The following is a 10850-nucleotide window of genomic DNA, read 5'->3' as shown; positions in this document are numbered from 1 at the left end:
TTATGAGTTCATCAGTTTTTCATCAGAGTTCTGAAAATGCTTATTCATTCAGTTCAGCAGTACAGTCAGTTACCAGAAACCTGTACTTGTCAGAGTCTTTTCCATGAATTTCTTGAAGATGAAACCCTTTTATAGAAACATATTTGCAAAATCATCAGAGTACACCCAGAACTGTCTGTAAATGACAAAAGACTTAAAAATGACCACGGTAAAAGATTTGATGAAACTCAGGATCACTTTTTATTAGCTTCTTTTTTTTTAACCATAGGTCGTATTTTCCTGTTTCTTTGTATGTGTAGTAACTTCTGTGCTAGACGTTACTGATGATGCATGGTAGAAGCCCTGGTCTCCATTATACCCTCTGATTTGTGTCCCCCCCCCTCCAAGTTCCTGTGCTAAAGCCCTCATGGCCCGATGTGGCCAAATTTGGCGTTAGGGCCTTTTAGGGGGTGATAAGCTTAAGTGAGGTCATAAGGGTAGGACCCTGATCCAGTAGGGCTAGCGCCCTCAGAAGAGGGAAGGGCACCAAAGATCTATCTCCGCGTGTGTGCAGAGAAGAGGCCAGCGGGGCACGCAGTGGGAAGGCCACCGTCCACAAGCCAACAAGGGGATCTCACCAGACACCAACCCTCTCAGCACCCTGATCTCAGGCTTCCAGCCTCCAGAAACCTGAGAAAGTAAACTCCTGTTGTTTCTGCACCACGCCCAGCAGGGTTCTGTGTTACGGAACCAAGCAGCCCAAGCCCAAGCAGACATCCTAGAATCTTCTATGGGGAAGTCCAGCTGAGGCAGACGACCATGCTCCCTAGAGCTCTGGCCTGACAGATCTGGGGAAAAGTGCAAGTATTCCCCAAGCACCTCGAATGCGTCAGAATTCGGTCTCCAAACATCTGCCCTGTGGGTCTGTTGGGACTCGGTTCAGGATTTGCTAAGGCGAGTCCCAGGTAGGTCCTCCCTCAGGGCTGATCCTTACTCCTGCAGGGCTTACTGGTGGCTGGCTGGACACCTGAGGGTCAGCAGGGTCTCTCCTCTCTGGCTGGACCAGCACCCCAGCACCCCAGCCGTGCTTGGAACCCGGTCACGCTGCTCTGCACGTGGGTAGGGGGCTGACACCCGCCCACATTCTCTACCCTGCCCCAGCTGATGGAAGGGGGGGGGAATCACACATCACAGCGCAGGTCCTGGGGTGAGAGAATGCAGGGTGTCCCCAGGCACTGACGAAGGCTGGGCTGACCTGCGGGTGCGAGCCAGTGGGGGGCCAGAGGGCAGCCGTGGCTGAGGGCCTTGGACCCAATGCCCATGGATTTGAGTTCGGAGCAGTAGGGAGCCATGGGCGAAGGTAGACAGGCGCCGGCTGTGGTCACCTTTCATTTGAGAGGAGCTCTGCTCAGGGAGCCCAGCCTGGGGCTGCCTCTGGCTCTCAGGGACCAGAGAAGACCCTAGGAGTGTGGCAGACGGCGCCCCGTCCCCCTACCCCCGCACTGCCCCCAGGGCAGCCTGGCCTGCGGCTGACTGAGCCCCCTGCAGTGGGAGGTCCAGCCAGGGGTGGGACAGACGTGGTCACAGTAAACCCAGGCCACCTGGGAGTTGGGTTTGCTGTCCTTTTTAGGGCAGTCACAGAAAACACACCCCGCCACCCCCACCTGTCACCCCTCGGCCCCAGGAAAGACTCGGGGCAGCGGGTTTGGCAGTAGAGTTTATTCAGAGCAGGTGCAGGAGGGCCCCCCAGGGCTGGGCAGTCAGGGGAGGCCGGGTGGGCGGGGCTCTGAGCATCCTGGATGGGGGCGGGGGCTCCTCTAGATCAGCTCCTGTGACACGGAAGGCCAGGGCCTCAGGGCGCCGCCCGGCCTCCGAGGACCCCGGGGGGCAGCGGTTGTAGCCACGGCCAGGGGTGGGTGTCCTAGCTGTGTGGCCTGGGCCTCAGTTTCTCTACCTGCAAAGCGGGGTAATAGTCCCAACCTCTCGGGGCCGTTGATACAGAGGGGGTCGTGTAGCTGACGTGTTAGCACAGTGGGGGACCCGGGGAGCCCGAGAAGGGACCCACAGGGCCTGCACCCACCCCACCGCCCCCGGCAGGACCCTGCTGGATGGAAACGGGGGACGAGGGCCAGCCTCCTCCCCTCCCCGGCCCAGCCCTGCCCTCCCCCCCCAGCCTCCAGGGTCCCCTCCTGGCAGCCTGATGTCACCACCCTGGAGGCCCAGGAACTAGAGCGAGCCGGGGCTCCCCTCAGGCCGGGACTCGGGTGGGGCTCAGACCGGGGCAACGGCTTACCTCCCGGTAGGACGAGACAGCGTGAGGGGCTGCAGGACAGGTGCCCGGACCACACTCTCAGCCCAGCCTCTGTGACCAGAGGAGGAGCTGGCCCAGAACAGACAGCTGACGGCCTCGACCCCCAGGCAGCCCCTCACGGCTCGGCCCGCTGTCTGGACCTCGGCTCTGTCTGCCCCAGACAGACCCACCGCCCCTCAGACCCCAAACTCCTCTTCCAGGCGTGATGGGAAGGCCTGGTGGACGGAGCCCCAGCCTCAGAGTCAGGGCAGGACCTCACCACCTAGGGCAGCAAGTTCACGCAGGTCACTGTGGAGAAGAGAAGACGGTGACGCGGGGAGGTGGGTGCCGGGAGAGAGGCCTGCCCGGGGCCCGGACACTCACGGTCCTTGGAGAGCAGCTGCACGTCCACTGCTGACAGCCCGTGCTCCAGGGCCTTTACGAGGAACCTGTCCATGGCTTTTTCGTTGTGTTCCACCATCCGGCCTGCGAGGAAGGGTTGCCGCTGGCTGGGGGGGCACAGGCGGAGACTGGAGCCACAGACACCCTCCCTGCCCTGTTCTGTGCCCCTTCCTGCCCTACCCCATCCCCCTCCCTGTCCTGTCCCTTTCCCTGCCTGTCCCGCCCATCCCATCCACCTCCGAGCCCTCTCCTGCCCCCTCTCTGGGCTGGGACAGGGCAGAGGTAGAGATTCCCCCCGTGGGCTCACTATAAAGTTTCAGGACACTTTGGGCCTTCCCTCCTTTGCGGAAGACAACGTTCATGATGGCATACGTCTTTCATTCCGTGGCCACCACAGTGACCTCTTTGCCTCCTGGGAAATGAACCAAACACAGGCCTGCCAGGCTCTGGGTGGGGACCTCCCACGGGCCACGACCCTGGGCGCACCCCCACCTCGTAAATGACACACACACACGGTGGGCAGGGAACCCCGCTGACCAGGACAGGGAGACGCCCGATCAACATTGTCAGGGATTTCAGAGAGGAGGTCCTGGCAGCTGAGGCCAGAGGCTGGGGGCTGGGGACGGCGGCTGGGGGGCTTCCATGAGGGCTTTGCACTGAGCCTCGCGCCGAGGGCTCCGGGCCGGGTGACCAGGAGCGCCCCACGGAGGCAGGGTCCCCACGGGAAGACCCTCGGTGCCCGGTGTGGCGGAGCAAGGGCCGCACGTGGCGGGACACAGCGTCCCCACCCGGTCCAGTCCACAGGGAAGGCACGGCTGGAGGACCCCAGCCTGCTGGGCACCACGCTGACCTCCAGGCTGAGCGGAGTGCAGGGCAGGGAGCGAGGACAGGGCCCCCGCAGGCAGCTCGCCTTACCGGACTCCATAGGAAGCTTGAACTTCCCGGGGGCGTCCCCCTTCACAGCCTGGCTCTTCTCCTTCACACAGCGGCTCACGCTGCAAAGAGCAGACGCCTGCCAGCCCAGCAGCCTCCAGCCCCGCCACGCCATTGCTCTGGGCCAGGGGCAGCCCCGAGACCACCCGGGAGCCCCCAGTCACCCGGCCAGGCAGGAGGAGACTGCCCTCTGGGCACAAACTTCTCCTGCAGCGAAAGTGTGCCCACCTCTGAGGCTCAGACTAGGGCTCCTCGGAGGGGCCAGAGACACCTCCCCAGCCCGTACGCGTGCTAGGGGCAGTGGCCAGGCCGGGGGCGTGCGAGCCTGCAGGCAGCATGGGCTCGTCCACAGTGCCTGGGCTGGGGCAGCCTCGCGGGGACGCCCCGACACCCGGCAGGGCGGGGTCCCGGGCGGTGGGGCTAGAGGCCGAGCCCCAGCCCGCACTGGCCCTGAGGCTGCAGGTCACCTCATCGACCGTCTTAGAGAATGACGGCCCCGGGACTCCTGCTCTGCTCTGCGGACCCCTCATCTGGGAAGGGTTGTACCCCCAGTGTCCTTCTACCCAAAACCCACCCTCATCCCAGCAGGGTGACCGCGTGGCACAGGGGAGGGAGGCGCCACTCACTGGTCAGACACGGAGGTCAGGGCCAGGTGTGGCCCCTCCTGCTCCACCATTACGGCCCCCATCTTCTTCGTCCAGGGCGAGCCCTGGGGCTCCAGGTTGGGAGCGAAGGCAGTCTCGTACCAGATACCTGAAAACTGGGGGGACGGAGAGCTGGAGGGGGGCTGCCCCGGGGGAGCCGCAGCCAGGATCAAGGGCCACCCCTAACCACAGAGCAGGACAGTGGTCTGGGAAATTCCAGGGCCCCGCACGCTGTGGAGCTGGCAGGGGCTCCAGAGGCAGCAGGTCCTGCAGGGTCTCCCAGGCACGCCGGGGCGGGCCTGTCCCCCACGGCAGGCGCCCTGACCCGGCCACCTGGGCAAAGTCGAAGTCCTTCAGGCTCAAGTCCTCCACACCGGCCGCCAGCGCCACGGACAGCCCCAGCAGGGCTGCGAGCACCTCGCCCCTCATGTCTGGGAGGCGGGGGCTGGGGCCAGCTCCCCAAAGCCGCAGGACACGGGCCTCGGCACCAGTCCAGGCTTATACCCTTCCCTGTGGGCGTCGGGGAAGGCACAGGCTGGCTTCATTACGCGGTCTGGCAGCTCGCGGCTGCCCACCAGCCGGCGGGGCCAGGCCCGAGGGGGACCCGCCCACGGGGTGCGGGTGTCGCCCAGGCTCCCTCCTGTGTTCATTCGCCTGATCCGCTCGCCTGCAGGCTGGGCCCAGGCCGCCCAGGTGCTCAGACCACGTCCCGTGGCCAGAGGGGCCTCCAGGGTCCCCAGTCTCCAGGGTGAGGGGATGGGGACATGAAAGGGCACGAGGTGCCCTGGGAAGCACTTTGGGAATGTGTGCTGAGGGATTTCGGCGGGCAGGGCCCCTCACAGCACCAGGACCCAGCAGCTGCCCAGAAGGCTCCAGCAGGAGCCCTCAGCAGCACCCAGGTGGCTGGCTTGGGGCCCAGTACACGGCCCACCTGGGAGCCCCGAGCATGCTCAGGACGCGGGCGCGTGCCCCCCAGGGCCTGCCAGCTGAGCAGGCACGGGCCCGGTCAGCGGGGCAGGACCAAGGACATGGGTGCCCACGCGACGCTGACTCTGTGTAGCCCACCCCAGGCTGCGGGCAGCGAGGAGCGGGCCAGGACGTCCCCAGCCCTGCTGGCCGACTGAGTCCTTCGAAGAAGCCACACGCTCAGCGATTGGCCAATCAGCAGCAACCTGCCGACCAGACAGCGGCCAAAGGCAGCCCCGCCTGCTGGTACCCGCTTTTCACCCACAGGATCGTTCCCCCAGGCGGGGACAGCGTCTCCCCATCTTACGGGTGAAGAGCTTCACGGGCAGAGGGCGGAAGGCACTCGCCCGAGTCCACGCAGCAGACACGCGGCGGCTCTTGTAATCCCAGCTGCCCTCTTTGCCCTTGACCCCACCCCACCTCCAAGCGCCACAGCCGTCCTCACAGGCAGACAGGCCAGGTGAGGGCTTCCCAGCACACAGCAGACAGTAGCCAAGCCAGAGGGGTGGGGGAGAGACAGAGGAACAGAGACAGAGAGAGAGATAGACACAGAGAGGCAGAGACAGACCGAGAGAGACTACGAGGGCGGCAGGGTGGGAGAGCTGCACACGGAATGCGGAAATGACTCCTGGGGTCCCTGCTCCAAGGAGAGCTGAGCAGTTGTGCCCCTGCAGATGGAGCAGGGCCTCACGGTGCTCGACTCACCCCACCTCCTCATGGCAGAAGCTCCAGGGCAGCTGGTTTCACCTCTGTTGACCCCGCCACCTCCACCTGTCACCCCTCGGCCCCAGGAAAGACTCGGGGCAGCGGGTTTGGCAGTAGAGTTTATTCAGAGCAGGTGCAGGCGGGCCCCCCAGGGCTGGGCGGGGCTCCGAGCATCCCGGATGGGGGCGGGGGCTCCTCTAGATCAGCTCCTGTGACACAGAAGGCCAGGGCCTCAGGGTGCCGCCCGGCCTCCGAGGACCCCGGGGGGACAGCGGTTGGAGCCACGGCCAGGGGTGGGTGTCCTAGCTGTGTGGCCTGGGCCTCAGTTTCTCTACCTGCAAAGCAGGGTAATAGTCCCAACCTCTCGGGGCCGTTGAGACAGAGGGGGTCGTGTAGCTGACGTGTTAGCACAGTGGGGGACCTGGGGAGCCCGAGAAGGGACCCACAGGGCCTGCACCCACCCCACCGCCCCCGGCAGGACCCTGCTGGATGGAAACGGGGGACGAGGGCCAGCCTCCTCCCCTCCCCGGCCCAGCCCTGCCCTCCCCCCCGCCCCAGCCTCCAGGGTCCCCTTCTGGCAGCCTGGTGTCACCACCCCGGAGGCCCAGGGGCTCCCCTCAGGCCAGGACTCGGGCGGGGCTCAGCGCAGACCCGGGCAAAGGCTCGCCTCCTTCAGGAGCTTGGCACACCTCCCTGTGGGACGGGACAGTGTGAGGGGCTGCAGGACAGGTGCCCGGACCCCACCCTGGGGGCCCCTAGCCCAGCACCCACCCCAAGGTCTGGGGCTCACCGTGCCGGGCCACTAGGTACAGCCCCGTGTCTGCGGTCAACTCCCGGAACTTCCAGAAGCCTGGTTCATACTCGCCCTCAAGGCTCCGAGCTGTGGGAGCACAAGGGCCTGGGCTGGGCGGGCCCCAGGAGGACCACAGCGGCCCCGCACCCCCCAGGGGCAGCTTACTGAAATACTTGAGCACGTGGAACTCCTTGTCCCGCCAGTGGAGGGACACCCTCAGGATGGCGAACTGTTCGTAGTCTGTGTCTATCACCTGGATCTCCCTGTGGCCTGTGCAAGCAAGTGGGAGAGACAGGCCTGGGCGGACCGGGCACCCTCGGGGTGGGTAGACCTCAGAGGCCAGGGTCGGCAGGGCCGGACTCCATTCTCTCCCCACCCAGCCAGGACCCTCTCGGGATGCCAGGGTGGGGTAGGGGAGGACTAGAGCGGCCCTGGCAGGATAACCAGTCTCTTGATGGGAGAACGGGCATGTGGGGCACGAGGAGGAGGGCAGGGAACAGGATGAGGAACAGCATGGCCAAGCATAGCCGGTGCGCAGGGCCAGAGGGCTGTGAGTGCCACAACAAGGAAACGGCTCTTACCAGGAAAAACAAATCTCCCCGAAACATTTACTTCTGAGCTCACTATTTGTTCAGTCTCACAACTTCCTGAGCTGAGAGGCAGGAAAGTGCTCATTAGGAAAACGCCAGCCTGCATTCCTTCTGCTGGGCACACTTCCAGGGCGGGGGGTGTCGGGGGGGGGTGCGTGTCTTCAGGAAGGGCTCTGGCAGTGTGTCCGTCCCCAGGAGAGCCTGGAGCAGGACAAGGAGGGCAGAGGCACAGGATAGGACCGTGCCAGCCTCTCACCCAAGGATTCTGTGACCTCCAGAGAGCCACCTACCCCTAAGTGCATTTTCCTTTCTTGTAAACCGATGGGGCTTCATTATGACCCCGTGCTTTTATTTGGGAGAAGATGCAGCTCTAGGAGCCTGGGGGTCTGGTCTCAGGGGAGGGTCAAGATAGACACAGGGAGGGCTGGTCCACCCAAGTGACAATAAAGTCCGCATCCACAGCTGCAGCCGGTGCAGCCGGGCTATGCCCAGGCCGCTTACCTATTATACGCAGCCTTCACGGTCAGCTCCTCCCCACTCAAGGTCAGGAACAAGGCCTCCAGCCTCTTTGGGGTCTGCAGTGCCAGGTTTTGGCTGGAGGCCACCCCAACTTCCCGCCAGAACCCTGCAATCTAGAGAAAGGGGCCAGAGCCAAGCCCGTCTCGGGCAGACGGACAGAGACCCCACCCCTGGGCCCCAGGAGGCAGACCCCTCTCCCGGGACCTCCCCGGCAGGGATCTGGCAGGCTCTGAAGCAGCAAGTCGTCAGCCTTCTGAGGGGTCCCTTGTGGGGCAACAGGGCGAGCCCCTCCCCGCACAGGCCTGTCTGCAGTTGCCACAGGGCTGGATCTCAGTCTCCAAGGGGAACCAGCCTTGCTGCCGCCTGTCCTCGGGGACGGGACGCCAGGGGCACTGGTGGTTAGAGCCTGAGAGAGGGGGGCTGGAGAGGGCCAGCTGAATGTGGCAGCCGCCGGCAAGCGCTGGCCAGCAGCCCCGCCCCCGCAGAAGAGGCCCGGCTCTGCCCGACCAGGCTGGGGGACCGAGCGCCTGCCACAGAAACGGCCACCCGGAGCCCACACCTTCCATCTGAAACTTTTGAATATTGATAATTTTTGCAAGAGAAACGAATCCATGTCCGACATTTGTCACTTCTGAGCCTGCTGATGTGCTCCTGGCCCAGCAGCCGACACAGAGCCGGCGAAGAAGGAACTTGGGCAAAGAAGCATCGGGTTGGAAACCAAAGCCCGCGGCCGAGGTCTCCGCACCAGGAAAGCCTCCTCTGGCTCCTACACTGTGTGGGGTCAGAGGGTACAGGCGGGACCCCACACCCTGGAGACCCCAGAGGACCAGCCGGCCGGGCTGAGGACACAGGCCTGCCCACAGGAGGCCATGAGGGAGGGCGCCACCCCTGCCCGGCCCTGGGCACTTGCCTCACACCCACTCGCTAGGAGAGGGGAGACCAGGCGGGGCTGAGCTCAGACACCCCACCACCTGCCCTCACAGGGCTGGCCTGGGTGAGTCCTGGGGCCCCGACGCAGCTGCCCAGCATCAGCTGGGGCGGAGGCAGGGCCTGGAGTAGCTGCACACGCGGGCCCCTCCCCGCCCCACCTCCTCCCGGGGCCCAGAAAGAAAGCCACCTTCTGCAGGTCCAGGTCCTGCGCGGTCATTTCCACCTGCAGCAGGATAATGCCCAGGACGGCGCTCAGCAGCCCGGCCTCCATCGAGGGTCTGTGCTCCCCGCTCCCGTGGCCCCCGCACCCGGGTTTATATCGGGAGGGAGAGCTGGCGGGTGGTGCAATCACCCAAGAGTGTCCTCTGCGATCTTGGCCTCCAAATGCTCAGGGGGCGTGCATCCGGCCCCGTGACACCCACAGCCCCGGGGAGGGGCTGGGGGTGTGGCCTGTACTAGAGCAGCCGGCGCCACCCCCTGCCTGGCCTGGGGCTGATGGTGGACACTGCGGCGGGGCCCGCCTGGGGGCCTGAGAGCAGGACAAGGCCCCCCCCCGACCTGCACGGGGGTGACCCAGGACCGCATCTCCCACCCCGGGGGCGCTGACGGGATGGATACACCAAGCCCAGACCCCCAGGGGCTCAGAGCTCCGCACGCACTCCCGGGCCCTCCTCCCAGGACACATGGTGGTTTTCAGGCTCTTTCTGATGGCTCTTGGGACAAGTGGGCGTACGCTCCACGGGCCTGGACCGCAGAGCCGAGTGGGGGATTCCTCCCCCGGGTGGGGGAAACGATGGCGGGGGGTGCGAAGCTTGCGTGGGAAAGGTCGTTCCCTGCAGAGGGAGCAGCGCCTGAAAGGCACAGAGGCCCAGTGGGAGGGGAGGGCCCACGGGAGGTGGCAGTGGGGCGCAGTGGGATCGCACCAGGCCCGTGAGCCTCTGCAGGCGCCAGGGAGCCAGCAGTTGCTCCGCCTCCTTCTTGTGCCGGGGGCCTCCCCCACCCGGACAGGACCCACCCCACCCCATGCGTCCACACCGCACAGCGCAGTGGGGCCCACAGCCCAGAAGGCCGGCCCCGGGGACACCCTGTCCGGCTTGCGCTCCACGGGCCGTGAGCCGCCAGCGTCCACCTCCTCCCCTCCAGGCCCCAGGCCCCCGACCGCCCCCAAAGCGTTTCTCCTGGGCTCAGGACCAGATGACAAGCACGTCAAGGTGAAAATGGAGTCAGGCTTCCTGGGCACCAGCCCCGGCCCTCCAGCCGTGTAACCCCAGGCGAGCTGCTCTGCCTCAGTTTCCCCACCCGTCATGACAGTGAAGCAGAGCAGCAGGGGTCAGGTGCCCAAGAGGGGTTCCAGGGCGCCCAAAGCAACTGCTACCCAGATCAGCACCCCTGGTCCCTGGCCGGTGGGGGGCAGCCTTTCCACCTTCGAGGGCAAAAAAGCCCACCCGGGAACGGCTCCAGGCTTGGTCAGCTCAAAGGGGAGGCCTGCTCACCAGTGGCAGCTTGACTGGCCAGCTTGACCCCGGACGCAGCACTACCTCCAACAAAGCCTGTGGGGTTGGGTCACAGGTATGGGGGTCAAGCTAGGACAGGGCAGCTCAGAGACCAGGGGGACCATCCAAAAAGCAGGAGCAGCAGCGGCCCCCGAGGAGGCTGAGCGCCAGCTGACCCAGCCCCAGGCTGAGCCCAGAACCGGGCTGAGGAGCCAGGGCCCCCCCGGGGGCTCGGCCAGGCAGGAGAGGGAGGGCAGGAAGCGTGGGGGACACCCACTGTCTCGGGGTGGCCAGGGCCAGGATGAGGACAGATGCACTCAGGGCTAATGGCTTCCAGCTCCGGCCCCGCGAGGGCTGCAAGACGCCGGCGAGCAATGAAGCGGGACGTCCAGCGCCCTCCTGCCCCACCGCAGGCCTGGCCCTTTGAAGTGTGTGCACCGGACAGAACTGAACGCTCTGAGCTCCACTGGGCACGACGTCAGGGGCGGGAGCGGCAACGGTCTCCGGGCGGGGGGCTCCCCTGGTCCCACACCTCGTGGGGGGGGTCAGCACATAGCCCAGGCCCTGGACCCTGGCCGCCGGGCCTGGATCCCAGCCTGGCCTCTT

The 10850-nt window shown here is 65.4% G+C and overlaps 2 protein-coding genes across 5 annotated transcripts; both read right to left on the bottom strand.

Moving 5' to 3' along the window:
* Positions 1-1683: 1683 nt before the first annotated feature.
* LCN8 (lipocalin 8) lies at positions 1684-9154 on the bottom strand. 4 transcript variants are annotated; one of them, XM_082470566.1, is made up of 6 exons: positions 8939-9153; positions 7804-7934; positions 7294-7364; positions 6878-6982; positions 6710-6799; positions 1684-1808 (listed from the first exon to the last, which is right to left on the bottom strand). In XM_082470566.1, the coding sequence occupies exons 1-6, from the start codon at positions 9020-9022 to the stop codon at positions 1702-1704; spliced, it is 588 nt and encodes a 195-aa protein (XP_082326692.1). In that variant the 5' UTR covers positions 9023-9153; the 3' UTR covers positions 1684-1701. The 4 variants fall into 4 exon arrangements, with proteins under 4 accessions (XP_082326692.1, XP_082326689.1, XP_082326691.1 ...); XM_082470565.1 differs by lacking the exon at positions 1684-1808 and adding exons at positions 6072-6128; positions 6587-6612 and having other exon boundaries at positions 6710-6982; XM_082470564.1 differs by lacking the exon at positions 1684-1808 and adding exons at positions 6135-6254; positions 6587-6612 and having other exon boundaries at positions 6710-6982.
* Positions 2553-4752, bottom strand: LOC309664297 (epididymal-specific lipocalin-5-like; the record flags this gene model as incomplete). Its single annotated transcript, XM_082469489.1, is given in 7 exon segments — positions 2553-2755; positions 2979-3048; positions 3052-3083; positions 3587-3727; positions 3891-4024; positions 4231-4364; positions 4429-4752. Coding segments are annotated over 7 exon segments (963 nt in total). The 5' UTR covers positions 4678-4752.
* Positions 9155-10850: the final 1696 nt, after the last annotated feature.

Source organism: Balaenoptera physalus (genome assembly GCF_965194825.1).
Source record: "Balaenoptera physalus genome assembly, chromosome: 7".
In the NCBI taxonomy this organism is placed as follows: Eukaryota; Metazoa; Chordata; class Mammalia; order Artiodactyla; family Balaenopteridae; genus Balaenoptera; species Balaenoptera physalus.
Note: the sequence above shows the minus strand (reverse complement) of the source record. Positions and strands in the feature narration are given on the sequence as shown.